The sequence below is a fragment of the Rhea americana genome, unplaced genomic scaffold (genome assembly GCF_003343005.1).
Source record: "Rhea americana isolate MKP2758 unplaced genomic scaffold, rheAme1 scaffold_325, whole genome shotgun sequence".
In the NCBI taxonomy this organism is placed as follows: domain Eukaryota; kingdom Metazoa; phylum Chordata; class Aves; order Rheiformes; family Rheidae; genus Rhea; species Rhea americana.
In genome coordinates this window covers 398,958-415,445 of record NW_028186452.1, presented here as the reverse complement: position 1 = coordinate 415,445, position 16,488 = coordinate 398,958, and the positions used below count along the sequence as shown (strand labels likewise).

Below are 16,488 nucleotides of genomic sequence, written 5' to 3'. Positions count from 1 at the left end.
ATAGAATCAGTAAGGTTGGAAGGGACCTCTCGAGATCATCTAGTCCAACCTCCCCGCTCAGCAGAGTCACCTACAGCATGTTAGACAGGGTTGCATCCGGGCAGGCCTTGAAGATCTCCAGAGAAGGAGACTCCACAACCTCTCTGGGCAACCTGGTCCAGGGCTCCGTCACTCTCACAGGGAAGAAATTCCCCCTCACGTTCAGGCGGAACTTCCTGCGGTTCAGTTTATATCCGTTGCTTCTTGTCCTGTCACACGGGACAACTGAAAAGAGTTTGTCTCTGTCCCCCGACACCCTCCCTTCAGGTACTTATATACGTTGATAAGATCCCCGCTCAGTCTTCTCTTCCCCAGGCTAACTGTGTTTTGAAAGATCTATTACAAACTCGGATAACACATAAGTTTGAGCATATCTACTTCTTTTCTGAAACATATTTTACAAATTTCATTAGGAATTTTTCCCCTCAGCTATTCTGAAAAATCTTTCCAGGGTTCATGTTAATGACCTGCCAGGTCTATGGTTTTCATTAAATCCAGAATCATAAAATCATGCAGTAAAACGGAAATATGGGACTATTTGTTATCTATTGCTGATCCCACAACTCATTAGAAAATAATGACGCTTAACATGTATATTTTGAAACTATGTTTATTTTGGATATGTGTGTTTTGAAAACTTATGTTCAAAAGATCATAAATATTCTCATTTTGTAGTTACTATATGTTACATTTTTAGAAGTGTCTTTAATCAGATTTATTTTCATTCAACTCTGAAACTGCATTCAAGAATACCTATTGTTTGTACTTGATTATTAAAATATCACTCCACTCTTACAACATGCACTTTTGAAAGTAGCTTTTATGAACTGACTTTTAAGAATTTCAAAAGTCATCCAATAGAGGTTCCCTTAAAAAGGAAAGTCATAGTGTGTCATCTGCTTTCCAGAAACATGCTGCTAAATAATTAAGACCAGAGACAGTAGGGTTGCTTGACCATAAATTCAACAGTAAACTTACAATTAAAGTTTCAAGTCAGGAAAGACAAACTCTACTCACATTCAGTCTGTAAATGGCAGAGAACTACAATAATACTGTTTACACGCATCTCGGTTTTTGAATATCAGATACATGTATATGAGGAGTTAACAGCCAGTTTGCAGATGCACCTTTCTAAATCATTAGCCACAACTCAAGCCAGCTGCAACAGCTGTTGAAGTTAAAGCATGTTTGGAAGCTAAGTACTCAGTATAGTTTAACCTGTGTAACCTTGTACAGTATTACATTTATCTCTCTTCATTTTATGAATATCATATGTCTTCCAATGATTTATTTGATCCACGTCCCTTCTGTCAGTCAGAATAAAAAAAAGGACAGTTTTGCTTCATCAACATACCCACAAGCTACAAATCAACATCAAGGAGAAAGCCTGGTTTAGAGGATTTCAAAGGTACCTGGGGAAAGGATATGGAGATTAAGAGATTCAGAAAGTTCTCTTGCTCATTTTGCCTAAAAGTGCTAGCCTAGAAATTTAAGAAATTAAGAAAGATAGATTGTAAGCAGTCTGGAAATAACTACTGCATTCTCTTCCTTCTTCCGTAAAGCTAGCCTTCAAGATAATCTGCCTCCATGTCGGAGATTAGAAGCAAGTGAGACAGCAATTTCACAGAAACACCCGAAGAAAAAATTATACTGCTATAAGGAACAGGTCCTTTTTAAATACTTTTGTTCTGTTTATTATATAACCTCTGGGTGAAACTGTTATTTAATGCTTTCAAATAAATATGTATCAGTTGTCAAAGGTCTTTAAAACCAGTGTAGGGGGAAGGGAGGGCTAAAGCGGTACTCTGCTGCAGTCAAAGACAGACATCTCAGAAATCGGTGGAGTGTGAACTTCCACTCCAAGTAAAAGTGYGCTACATAAACATAAATGAAAGAGGTTCAAAATGGATTATGAAATACTTTCTGCTGTATCCCTTCTAACAGTAATAAACCTTAACTCAGTAGTTAGGAGCTTAAAGAGTTAGAAGGAAAATGAAATGGTTTTCAGTGAAACAAACTCCAGAGACAGACTACACGCAAAATACTCTCCTTCCTAACCTACAACTAGAATGGCTTTCAGCTCGCGTTTGGAGTGCTCAAAAAGTGTGAGCACCCATCTTAGTGATGACTTCATATGAAAAAGACTTTTAATTCCTGAAAACTGCTACTACCTTTATATCTTTATACTATACCTTTATACTTTATACTACCTTTACACCTATATAACTTCTGACTATTTGTAGATAAATACTCCTCCTTTCTCAACAGTTCTCCCATGCATACCATTTAAATCACTGAAATACTTGTCTATCTGGAAAAATTTAAAATCTTTTCTAATGATGAATATGTCACAGGACCAAATGGGAGAGTTGTTTCAAAGACAAGTAAAATCAAATCACACTTTAATTAGAACTTTATCAAATATGACTATATTTTGAATTCTTAAATTCATTGTTTCTGTTTCTTGATCTGAATTTCAGATCAAGTATGTTTTTCTCATGTTTATTTTGGAATATGAAAAGAAAGCCTTATTTGAGAGATCATCTCAGCAATGCTACAGTCATTGCATGAGATCTTCCTCCTGTTCTGAAGGACAATTTATAGCTGTTACTCCAGCTGACTTAATTCTTTATAAAATACAAGTTCCATCTGAAAAACCTGAAAATATAAACTATATGATTTTAACTGAATACCACTGAAACCTGCTGATCTAGATTTGGAAGTTCAATGGAACTGATTGCTGAAAATTATGTTTATGCTAAAGAAATACGCACACATTTTCTTTTTCTGAAATCAAATTTTTGAATCTTGATTTATATTGTGGTCTCCAACTGTTGTTGTTAAAACAACCTTTAGAAGAGAATTTCCCTTCAAAAAAAGAAGCTAAGATTACAGAGACAAACACTGATATTATCAAAGATAAATAAAAGAAATATTTAGACATTTCTATGTAACTCTGCACATTTAAAGTCAGGTGATAAAAGTAACTTTCAGGAGGTAAGCTTTATGATTTAAAAAGTATCACTGAATAAAATAGTTACAAGTACTAATATTAAGCAGAATATTAAAATGTATTAATGGAAGAAATAAAGACCCTATATACACTTTCAAGAGAAAAGGGAAAGTCAGTGCCTTTTCAGAAAAAATTACTAAYTGAGATCAAGGCCAGAAGAACTATTTGACCATTAGTTCATCAGCCACCTCAGTTTTATTGCTCTCATTGAGCAGAGATTCTATTCTCAAACTACATTTAGCTTATAAAATGAAGAAAACTATAAGAGCACCGCCTGGTGGTACCGCAATAATGAAGAAAAATATTACTGTAAAACTTGGAATAGGTTTAGGATTAAAACTTGGAATACCACCATGCCAAAATGAAAAGGAAACCAAATCACCAATTTCTCTGAGGAACATTTTGCAGCTTTTAATATGTATCTGGATATGAAAGTGAACGGGGAGAAGGGAGAGGAAATCATGTTCTAGAGTCCGAGAATTCCTACTATCCCATTACATTTTAATTTCTACAAAATTTCCTGGAAGAGTTCTTGAACAGAAAGCTCTGAATTCATTTGTTTTCCAATTATATACAAATATCATCATATTGTGTTAAAAAAGAGGTGAAACAGCAGAAGATAACCCATCAGAATAAATATTCTATAAAATGATTCTGCTATCATCAGTCTGGTGTTATAAACAATCTCTAAAACAGCATAAAAATTTCATTCACTCATATACTGTTTCCAAGTTTTTACAAGAAAAAAATACAGCAGGAAATTAAAGATACTACTAGGACATACTAATTCTGTTACTGCTTTCATGATTAAAGCTCAAGCTCTTACTGAGCACTTTTAAACACTGTACATGGCAGTGTTCCAAAGTCAACCGTAGTCATGAAAGCTATTTAATATAAAGGCTGACATAAGTCTACCTTTATTCATCCATCACTCACTCATAACAAAAGTAAAAAGATATAGTTTGAATGAAGTCCAGATTGTTCTAGCATTCTGACTTTAAAGCTACATGTCAGTACAAAGAGAAATCAAGTCTTTATTTAAAATAATGAGACTTCTATGAATATTTATGTTTGTTCAGTTGCCTGCAAGTTCCTTAAAACATGTATTTTAGTGTATTAAATAGCAGTGCATTTTTGTAAAAAGCAATATTCACCTAATGGAGTTTGTCTAGACTCCTATTTGTACTTATATCAAGTTGTATGCACTTAAGTACTTCAATATCTTTGCATCAAGCTGTATGCACTCACAGATTACATAACTGAATTACGCTGAAATTATTATTATTTTTTCTATGGTTAGAGCAGCTCCCAACTGCCAATTTACAACAAAATTACAGAACTCTGAAAGCTAGAGAAATGTGCTGATCATCTAAGAAATCAAGGATACCAGTGTACTACTACAATATATATCCACTATTAAAAGTAACTGTACCCTGATGATTTTAATACATTAATATTTTAGCCAAAGTAAAGCACTTCTGGATATGTATGAATTGGAGAATTCAGTAAAAGCTATCCAGCTCTGCGATCCAAATGCTTGGGTCACAGACACCCACAGGCCAGTCTATAGCCCATTCTCAGGGGCCTTTCTCGCCTTGCAAGCTATAGTGGTATGCATTCAACAAAGTAATTGTACAGCACATGCCTTTATATTGATTTACATAGCAAATCAGTGTCTATTAGAGATAGGAAGTTATCCTCTACAAATTCACCAAACACTATCTACAGTGGACTAAATGAGGCAGTATGCGATAAGCTGGTTAAATTAACTGATCTGTCATACATTAAAAACAATCTGCTAACATATGTTACCAACTACATTAGCATAGGATACGGAAGGAGGGGACTAAAGAAAGCCCTAAGGATTTCAACAGGCTTGTATGATGGCTTAAACAACACACAGAATGCTACACGTCTCTCTAAAGCAGATGACTACTCATTTCCAGGTTACTCCTAGAATGTACTGACTATGGCAAGAGCTCCAGCATTTCCACAAAGAAGCAGTGTCTATCGTCTGTATTTTAGCCATCATATCTAAATGCTGTTGTCTGTATTTAAACATGAAGTTGATAAGCTACACTTTGCACAAAATACCATGGAAAAATATCAGAAAATAAGACAAAGGGGTAGAAGGGAGGAAAAAGAACTGTCAGAATGAAGTAGTGAAAAAATACATTTTAAATAAGATATGTTACCATTATTATTTTTAAAAAGCATGGCTTACTGTTGCAACATTAATCTTTATAACCACTGTATTTAGGTAGCATATGATTGCTATGGTTTGTACTACCTTTAGCCAGCACCCCATTCACTACCCATCCTATTCACTACCATTTGCATATATTTTTTTCCTTGTTGCTGCTTATTACAGTCAATTATTATCAGCAAGTAAATGCATTAATCACATAAGCCTCTATCCTTTACTTCACATCTGTACTGCCTGTCATAAGCCACTTTCAGATAAGCATCTACTACCTCACTCAGGGGCCTACTTTACAAAATTGAATGTAATAGTTGGTTTGACTAACAATAAAGCAAAACTTACACAGCGTCTACCATGTGATGTACTTTCAAATTATAACATTGAGCATTTATCCAAATCTACTGCATGTGTATGTTTGTGGAATAGCTGAGCACATCCACACTGGACAACTTCAAGAGCTATACAGCTTGTTCCTGGGTTTATAAACCAATCTGCACTATTCCAACCCAGATAAGGTAACTGTCATCTTGGAGAAATCTTATCACTGACAGATGCAAAACACAGTTGTTGCCCTGGCCAGTAGGATATTTCATGGGCAGGGAGACTCTCCTGTTTCATCCATGCCATAGTTTCAGTTAATTCATCCTCATCCCAAGACTCTCCTCCCAGAAATATCAAGCTTTGGCTCTGCAAGCTTCAGTTCCTCTCCATCTCTGGGACTCACATCACCATATACTCTTATTTCCAGTAACTGACAGCATGGGAGGGGATTTATAAAACTCTAAACCTAAGAGTTTATATTAATGCTTGTGAGTCCATTTACTAGTTAGGCAAAACAAATACAGGCTACATTTTCGAAAATTAAGACTATAATTTCTTTACAGAAAGTGTTTATATCATTTTATATATTTAATGCTAAATAACATAGAACACAGTCATTGACTACAGTTATTACATAATCTATTACAGAAATTTGGAATGGACATCAACTATTAAGTAATAATACCAGGCAGACTACGTATTAGAATTTCAGAAACAAAATGCAAGTATTTTCAGATAGATTACTGCTGTAATAATAGCTGTAACTTAATCTTTAGTCAAGTACTTGTTCTTAAATTCTTTGGGTTACAGAGGAAATTGCAGTAACAGAGCCTAGTTTCTTTATACTGGATCCTTTCAACTAGAAATAAATAGGTTTTCAGGAGACCCCCTAGATGCTGTTGCAAGTACAGATCCTACCTTTTACATTACTTCCCTTATTCCAGAAGGGCTTTGAAATCTAAACTGACCACTTATTTTTGAATCAATATATCATCTTAGTCTCTGTTCTATGGACTTCTACCTTTTAATGAATTAAACGAAGCAGCTAGTTCTGTTCTCTGAAAAATCTTCAGAGTTAATAAATGAGTACAGAAACTAGACTAACAGAAATCTAAACACTGCAAATGTATACCCAATAAAAGCCGTTTCAACCAATGCAAGAAAAAAAAATCTATTTCTTGTCTCAATTGGAATCCTATTTGGACCAGTTAGGACAGTTCCACAACACATTCTGTAACCTGTGTATCTGCTCAGTGAAAGGCTTTCTTACACCCTCTTCCCCTTTGTCTTACAACATGATTTTCTTCCAAAATTTTTATACCTAAATATGATCAAGTTAACACTACACAGCCAGTTATACCTTGAAGCTGATTTTATATCTGTAAACTTAAAGCAGTAAACATTTGTTAGCTATTTTTGTTGTTTATAAATTGCTGGGTTACATTAAACTAAATCCACTTTGAAAGGTTTAAGTAACAACCTCCCCCACACATGCCTTTTTTTAAGGGAAGCTACAAAGAGGTTACTAGACTAATCTAATTACTGTGAAAATTTAAAATGCAGCCAAACTAGACAATTACTATAAATTCTGTAGCAAAAACTCCCAAATATATATGCAATTTTAAAGGTTGTAATTTAAACATATATGCCAGGGAACTTGGAGTTACTATGCTCCCTTTTCTACTTTACATCAGGTTGCTTGCTGCTGTAGCAGTGCTAATTTTTGTCTAATGTAGATGTTTCTGTCTAGTGTAGGCAATATTAGCATGAGTACAGAACCACTGTTTCATGTCTTCTGACAAAACTCGAATGTACCAATCTATATGACTATATAACCACATATGCAAAGATTTGTGCAAACAACGTAGAAGTCAAGAATCCAAAGTCCTCAAACTTCGGTCACATAAATAATATCATTTAATAAACCTGAACAATTACTAGTTTAAACTGAAAACTGCCACTTGCATGTAACTAACACTGCTTCAGTAGAACTTATACCAAATTCTACATGAGAATACAATTGTTACCAGGCCATTGATAGCAATTAAATAGTTATAAAGGTGGACACCAAATATTCGAAAATGGGTAACCTTTCTTTGACCAAACATATTATAGATATAAATTGATAAAATGTTGGAATATGGTTGCACACTCCACCCAACTGAATTATTATTGGATCATGTAACATTCCCTATGCTCCACTTCAATCTAAAGGGATCATCTCTTAAAAGTACAGAAGGAGAAAAAAAATTATGGAAAAAGTACTTAAGTAATCAACAGCTCCATTGCAACTTTTCTTATTAAGAAATCAAAAGAATGCTATGCTCAAATAACAAAAATTTCCGTATAAAAAAACTGGGAGCTATATCTTGTTGGTACACAAAAGCTAATATTCAAGCTGCTGTTCGGTATTTGCCTATAAACAACTCAGACAAATAGAGCTTCAAAAGCTAACCCCCCAAATATGAAACAGATGGATCTACTTACACACAGGAGCCTGCAGAAATAATTTGACCTAAAATCCAATATTACTCCCCTAAACCTCTCCCTCCATCACAAACTCATTCATCTATGTTTTGTTTTGTAGAATAAGCCAACTTTTCAATTCTCGTATTTTCAAATATTTGAACCACTGTTCTTTATGGAAAAAGCTCTAAATATTGCATTATTAACAAATTATTACYCACTTAAACACAAATTCAGTTTACGTAAGCTCTGTACAACTTTGAGCTAACTTCTTCCTCATAAAAAGCTGAATTTGTCTGTTACATATTCCATTCCTACTAGATGGTGGAACTTTGCAGTGGATTAAAGAAAACGAGACCCAGCTATAACYATTACAAGTAATCAAAAACCACTTCAAATATATCCCAAAGGCCTCCTTCTACTTTACCTCCCCAAAGCAATTTTCACTTTCAAACTCATCATTCCCTCAAGAAATCAAGCAGTTATTTCCCTCTGCAACACAGCCTAGTCATATCAAGCAGCCATGTACAACACACAAACTTGTTACCTGGCTTTATTTATTATTCCATTTCATCGCAGACCATTGATATGCATGCTTATGCCTTAATCCTTTTATAAATACCACAAGCATTTGTATTCTCTGACTGGTGAAAAAGTCAATTTAAACACTCTCCTGAAAAGAAGTGAAAAAGTACACGGGAGGAGAGGAGAAAAGAACGTCTGAAACACGTCCTCTGAAACTCAAGATTAGGTGGTAAATCCAGTCACAAGCTGTTCAACTCTAACATTTACAGGATTCAGAGAAAAGAATACATACTGAATGCTACCATGATCTAACTATATTGTGTATTGTCAACATACAGTTGCATATGGATGCAAATAGCATCAAGATTTGCAGGTGCTGCAATCAAACACATTTGAAGTCAGCTGTGAAATGCTGACCTTTGCATAATTTACAGTGAACTAATTTATTCAAAATAATCCTATCCCAACTTCGAGAGAAAAAAAAGTCATCCATATACCTTCATTTCACATTCCATTCATTCCTTCACCTTACAAGACAATAAACAATCTAAGATATTACTTAAATATTATTTCACTTAGCTCCCCAGGTCTAATTTAAATGCAAAGAGTTATTATAAGAGTTTCATTTAATTTAAGTGCAAGCAGTTATTATAGGCATTTCATTTAATTCAACACTGTTAGGAAACAGTCATTTAAATATTAACAGAATATTTCTTTTTGTGAAATTTGAAAAAAGTCCAACATATAAAATTTCAAAATACCTCATACAAAAAAAAAAAAAAAAAAAAAAAAAAAACAGAGTAAGGTCACTGTTCCACTATATTTCTTAACAAATAAAAAAATATTTAAAAGTCAGATTCCAATTTAGATATAGTAATCTTTTAAACAATACTACATACCAGTTATTCACCTGCAGATTCTTAAACTATAATGGTGAGTGTGAAATGCAATACACTGACTGCTCTGTCATGTGCCCATTGCCAGTATTGTCTCTTTTGCCTTAGGCATCCTTGTGGTTTATTCTAAGAAATAACTGGATCAAAATGACTTAATATCTCACTTAGGACATCACTGCTTATCTGCATCAAATGCCCCAGATGACACAAAAACTCACTGAAGTATGACTCAAAAATGGGAACACCAAAAAAGTAACTATTTACACAGTGCTCCCATCTGAAGTGGTTCCATCCAGCATCCATGACCCATTTAAGACAGCCTCCCAGCAGCAAAGAGTCCACCCAGGTGAACAAGTACAGGCAGCTACACATAAAAAGCCATCCATAAGAAGCCAGGAAATTATTACGACGTTTATATCAGTCACAGCTTCTAATGGAAAATGTTTGCATATTGGGACTAAAAAGAACTAAACAGTGGTAATCTTCTAACTGGAAACTTCCATATCCATTTTTCTATTATAGTCATTATGTGGACAAAGCAGATGCATCGTGTGAATGGACCAGTTTCATGTTTACCTAGATGAGTGAAGATCATCAGCCACGCAGCCATATAACACTCAATACAGACAGTCAAGTACTCTGAATGTGCGAAGGATTTTTTTTATAATGCTTACCATTTTATTTAGTAATTTAAAAGTTTTCTAGCCCATTAATGAAAGCAAATTTTAATATGTCAAATAAAATACACAAATGCATCATGTTGTAGATGACTTTCTACCTTAAAAAAAAAGAGTTATCTTCCTGATTAGTACTATTGTCACATTTTAGTCAGCTACAATATCAGTACTTTAAAAGCTCTTTGGATTTGTCTTGGATTTGTTTGGTTGAATGTTCTGTAGGGATCTTGTCTGCAGATAACATTACTGGCATGGATTATTACTTCCAGAGCCTCTTTATCCCATTTTGCATGGATATTCTGCGCCATCTACCAGAGATGTCACTTCCTGCTTACAGCTCTCCACTTATGCTCAGCCTCAATCATAATGAAAATTCCAGGGTAAACTTTAGATTTCTTTTGTATTTTTTTGATCAATACTATAAAAAGTCATTACAGATTACAGCAAAATGGCAGACGAAATAGTTTAAAGCAAAGCAAACAACTGTCCACCTAAATGCTAATTAACATGACATATTTTCAACTGACTTTATTATTTTCAGAAAAGACATCTAGTATGCTAATAGGAGGGGGAAAAGGCCCTTTAAATTCTTTCTAACAAGCAAGTTTTGAAGGGCTAGAAAAACATCGCGACACAAACAGCTTTAGATTACCCCCACCCCCATTCTGGTTCCCATCAATATCTGGCCTCAAAAGGGGAGGTATTCTTACAGTTATTTACATGATTTTGAAACTGTAACCTCTTTTCTTTTTCCTAAAAAACATTCTAGCAGCTTCATCCAAAATAAATGTTCTACATTGCATGCTTGCTCTGTATGAGAAGTTCCTTTAGAGTAACAGTCAGGAGATTATCAGTTTACCCTAGAAACATATTTCCTGCTGTTGTGCTCAGTATCAGTACAGTGATGCAAGTTACTTAAAATAGTTCTAGGGTCCATACAATGATCAATTGTTTGCAATACTTCTTTCAGTTTTTATTTCAATACTTTCAGCATTTACTTCGGTGATTTCAGGCCTCTGAAGGCCAGGAATCAATTGTAACTTCATATAAAATTGTCTCTGCCTTCAAAAGCTACGGCCGCCTGTACATAATGTCCTATCTCAAAATCAACAGCCAAACTCTTTGGAATGTTATTTTGCTATCTGACTTTCCAAATAAAAAGTATTAGAAGCAGATACATTGGAAAAAAAAAAAAAAAAACACTGCAAAGTAAAATGGAGCAAATCAGGACTTTTTTTTGAGTTTACATACTTATTTCTATATTGCCATTTGTAACACATTTCCCATAGGGTTGTCTTATAATACTGCTTTTATGAAAGAAAAAAAGCAGGTTGCTTGATTTCACAGCCTTTGATGAACAGCAGTAACTTTTAGAGACACACATAACACAAACATAATCCGCACACACCTTACAGAGTTAATTATCCCAGGCAAGTGGATGTTTCTCAGCCAACAGACATTTTGATACAATCTCACAGCACCATTAACAGCTTGAACCAGCAGCAAAAGTAATTATTCCCTATCTACTTCCACAGAAGTTGCAGTTCCTCTTTGCCAGTCTAGGAATACTGCATGAAAACAGCATGAGCTCCTCTCCATTCTTCTTGTAGAGCTGTAACTTTTTACCCCTCACTTCCAAACTTATGAACCATGGTAGATTCATTGAAAATTTTGAAATTTTGTTTTCTTTTAACTTTTTTCTTTCTCTCTTTCTCTCTCTCTCTCCCTTTTTTTTTTTTTTTTTTTTTTTAAGAAAAAAAAAAGAAATCCCACCAGATGGCAGTAGCATGTCTCCCCAGCAAATCAGGGAGCACTCCTGCAAAGGACAGCTCCTTCTATATTCGCTGAATATACATAAGACTTCCAAAAATCAGATACAAGTTTTGAAAAACAGGGCACAAACAGAATTATCACTGAAAATAAAATCTGGATTTCCTCAATACTTTTAAAGAATGTGTTAATAGTGAATAGTTAAAGAGCAAACTGCTTGGTTTACAGCAAATTAAGTAAACAACTTGTTTATTGGTAATTTGCCAAATTAGAATTCAGTTAAGCAAATTTGCAGAACCTGGGAGAAGGTACCTATACATCTTTTCCTGCTTCATCTGCTTTTTCCTCCCCACTTTTAGCCACAGTTCAGAAACACCAAACCTTGGTATTAAAACAGTATGCACATCTTCATTCTGCATTAAAACATGAAAATTGAAAAATACAGCAATTTAATCCTAACACTTCAAGAGATTCTTTTCTACTTTCTCTGTGGAGTTAAACTCAGATCAGAATCTACATGTAGTCAAAGGAGGTAACATGCCAAGGACAGTTGATTTAAAATGTAATAAACAAGGATACAGCTTGTGTATACAAATAACAGTGGCAGCAGTACAAGCCTGCATGAGTTAATAATGAAAATGCTGAAGCACGATGCTTTGGCTCTTCTTGAGTGAAAAACTACAGCAGCACATTAGCTACACTGAAACATCATAAAGTACCAGCCAAATGAACGAATGACAAATGCCAGTTCGAATACCAAGTCGAAAGCTTTACCAGTAAGCTAATGGGAAACTCAGTAACCACTTGCTACTGAAAACTTATTTGACTAGCTAGATTCAGCTGCAGGGTAAGCTGCATCTTCTTAGACAATTCAATGACGAATCAGAGTGGTAAGATGAAAGACTACCTTATCAAATATTTCATCTGGCTGTCAAATAACATCAGTTTCCCTCAAAACTACATATATGAACTTTTCAGTCATTTATTAGTATCAATACATGCTCAGAAAGAGATACACATTAGCAACGCTGAACAGAGCCCTTACTTAAAATTAGTTTAGTCCTTATTTTTTTTAAAAAATTATGTTACACTTGTACCAGAGTATACATTATTCATGTCCAAATTAACCTAACTTATAAGTAATGGAATTGATGTTTATATTCATTGTGAGATTCATTTCCATTATTTTATATGGCTTCAATAAAATCATGCAGGCATTCTTTTCTTTTCAATGAAAACTAAAATTGAGTTTAATTCTTGCTTACTCAGATTCTTAAATTCAATCTGCATTCACTTGCAGACGTTAATATTAAACATTCAAAAACGTAACAGTGACCACTTAATTCAAATATATATGAGCAAAAGAGGAACTAATTTTCAACCAATTACGTTTTCAGTCTGTGTAGATTTATAACTATATCAAAGAAAAGCTAATCTCCAAACTTCTGCCTTTATTTTTATCTAACATCCTCTCCCCCATATTTTTTTTATATTTAGTTATCTTGAGGTAAAAAGTGTAGTTACAACTTTGCAAGCATAGTCCCACTAGTGGCAACTTGTGTTTGTGTGAACGCAGTTGTACAATCAGGTCTCAGGATCAGCAGAAACTTTTGGCACCACTCTCCCTCATGTCAGTCCAGCACACAAAGTTACACCATTCTTACTTCTACCCAAAGAATTTTCCCTTTCTTCTTCTTAGCATTATTAATGATGATATATCTAAATGTGTAAGCTTTACCATTCATTCTACTGAATATTATGAAAGCAGATCTCCACACCTTTTCTTTTTCCAAATAAAATAGGAAAAAATAGAGACCTAGGAAATATTGGTAAACAAAATACTTGTACCAAATGATAACGAGGTCTGATCTTACATAACAGCCTAAATTAAACCAAATCTAGGAGAATTGCAATTTAAAAGATACATACTTTATCAAGAAATAACTGTATGAACAGATAGAAATAGTCTTTAGATAATATTTAAAGTAGATTTCAGTTTTCATTCTTTTATATTTACTCTTTTATACTGTACCATAGCATGAACACAGCAGGACTAATTGTAAAACATCACATTTCTGACTTTGAAAACTTAGCATTTAAATTAACTTCCTACACATTCTGAATTAAGGAACACAAGATCAACTACAACATTAACCTATGCCTAGTTCATGCCATTTGTTCTGTCTTCTTAAAAACACGATTTTATTACAAACATTGGTCTGATACGCTGTGAAGTGCCAATTTTAAGGGCAGGGGAAGGAATAACATATCTTACTCCTCTTAGGCCTGTACTGAAAAGCACTTTGCCACTGTATGCTGGTACTGCCTGCAACTCCAGTTACATATTACTTCTGTCTCAGTAAAATTAAATTGTGAACAGCAAAAATCCTTAAGCAACACAGGAAGCTATTTCAATTAAATACTGTGGAAAGTTCTACAGGGACATATTACAGTCACATACTTTAAACTTTGTGATACAGGAAGTATGCTGCAGTATGCTTGCTCTCAAAAACAAGACTAAGGCATCTTTCATGTTTCTAATGAACGTTACAGAACATAGTAAATTGGACAACAGTTTATAAAAAACCAAAAATCATGTTGATTTTGCTTCAGTGATACTGAAGAATAATAATTAAATACATTAATTTAAGATGGTCAATAAATATATTAGAAGACATTATGTTCCACTGACAAAAATCCTCTGAAATACTAGCTAGGGGAATAACAGAACTATAGGTAGGACTACAGTAAGACAGAAAAAAACATTTACATTTATGAGAGAAGAGCAAAGTTCAGGTATTGCTGTTTTAGGTAGTATATAGTGAACTACCACAGGTCAAACAATCTCTCAGACAAAGATCTTGACAGGTGGTCTAAGAAAGGCGTTTTCATACGCTGTCCATTTCTAACTCTTAAGTCAAGTTAAAACATATATTCTAACACTCACCTATTAACCTGAAATTTAAAGTACGGCTTAGCTATACAAAATATATCATCTAATCAAATGTACAGAAGGCATCTAAACGCGTTGCATTTGTCTCACAAGAGACTGACAATGTGGCCTGTTTGTAGGAGGCTGTTGTTCATCACTCTACACCTTGTTATGTCCACAAAAACAAGTGAAGCCAACTTTCTAACAACAGACAAGAACCAGTAAAAAAAATCTGTAGTAAGCAGCTTTCTTGTACGCTGAATCAAATGACAAAAACAAGAATGAAGTATGATTTGGTAAAAAATGAAAAGGAAAAAAATTGGTTCAGGTTTTTTCTTTACTCACCAGACAACACCAAAGGCTCCATATCCAATAGGTCTGTCCGGCTCAATATCCAGTTGCTGTTGTGGATGTTGTGAGTGCTGATGATGGTGCGCTTTAACTGCAGCAGCTGCTGCAGCTTGTACCTGAGCTGGGGCTGCTGCAGCTGGTCCAGGGGCCTGACCCGGTGCCGGTGATGGGAAATATGGCTGCTGCTGCCCTGGGTTTAACATTGCCGCGGCCGCGGCCGCAGCTGCTGCGGCCGCAGCTGCCGAAGAGGCATGCTGCTGTACGGGATGTACCGCAGCTGCAGAGCCTGGATGCAAGTGATGTTGAGGGTGGTGGTGGTGATGGAGGTGAGGAGGAGGGAGGTGAGGAAGGTGGTGGTGATGGTGGTGGTGGTGACCTGCTGCTGCTGCAGACGTACCGCCATTGTAAGCCGCCATCATTTTTGCGTTGGCTGTTGTGCCACAAAGAGACATTCAAAAAAATGCCCTTTGATTGGATAACAACTGGGTCAAGCTGTCATTTGGCCATAAAAATGAAACTTGCTACACTTTAAAAGAAGTTGGGTTTCATCATACAAGGCCCACCTTTAAAATCATTGAGCTCAACTGGCCTTATCTCCTCACGAAGCCAAAAAATTTGGAGAACCTCTTCATGTGTGTATGAGCCAGCATGCATAAAAACCTCTTTCCCCCAAGAGTCCAGCTGCGGTTGGCTACTGAAAATCCATCCTTGGGCAACTGGGTTGGGTCTCGTTTCACACTTTTTTGGGGTGGGGGGGGAGGGGAGGAAATACAGGGATCAATCCCCCTTCCCTCCAGAAGGAGGATTTGGAGTCACTCCCCTGGAAGAGCCTGCGAGGACTGACAAGTCTACCCCTTCCATTCCCACATCCTCACCCTGGATCTCCTCAAGACCGCCCCGGAGAGCCCAGACACCTCCTACATAGCTCCCTTCCGTATGCACCTGCTCCCTCGAATATAGCAAAGAACTTGGAGTTTGCAACTTTTCCTGGAAGGCCTGAAACACACACAAGCACCCAGAGAAAGTGAGGAGGGACGGCAGGAGCGAGGAGAGCAGGACGAGGACAGGCAGGGGGAGGGCTGAAGAGAATGAAAAGAAGATAAAAATAGATGGAGGAAGAGAAAGGGACGGGGAAGGGGGGGGGGAAATCCCGCAGGAGAGCGCGAGGAGGACGGGAGGTGCGAGGGGAAAGAAGAAAAGAAAAATGGGAGCGGGGAAAGTGACAAATGAATGACAGGAAGGAGCGCGGGGAGGGGAGAAGAAAGAGGGGCGAGGGGGAGGATGCGATGGGGAGC

The 16,488-nt window shown here is 35.9% G+C and overlaps 1 protein-coding gene across 2 annotated transcripts in view; it reads right to left on the bottom strand.

Annotated features, from left to right (window-relative positions):
- Positions 1-16,472, bottom strand: part of NLK (nemo like kinase) — a 66,919-nt gene extending 50,447 nt beyond the window's left edge. For both annotated transcript variants that reach the window (XM_085310734.1, XM_085310735.1), the window contains exon 1: positions 15,188-16,472. In XM_085310734.1, the coding sequence (XP_085166860.1) occupies positions 15,188-15,645 (458 nt within the window). In that variant the 5' untranslated portion in view covers positions 15,646-16,472. The remainder of the gene's footprint in view (positions 1-15,187) is intronic.
- Between the last annotated feature and the right edge of the window lie 16 nt (positions 16,473-16,488).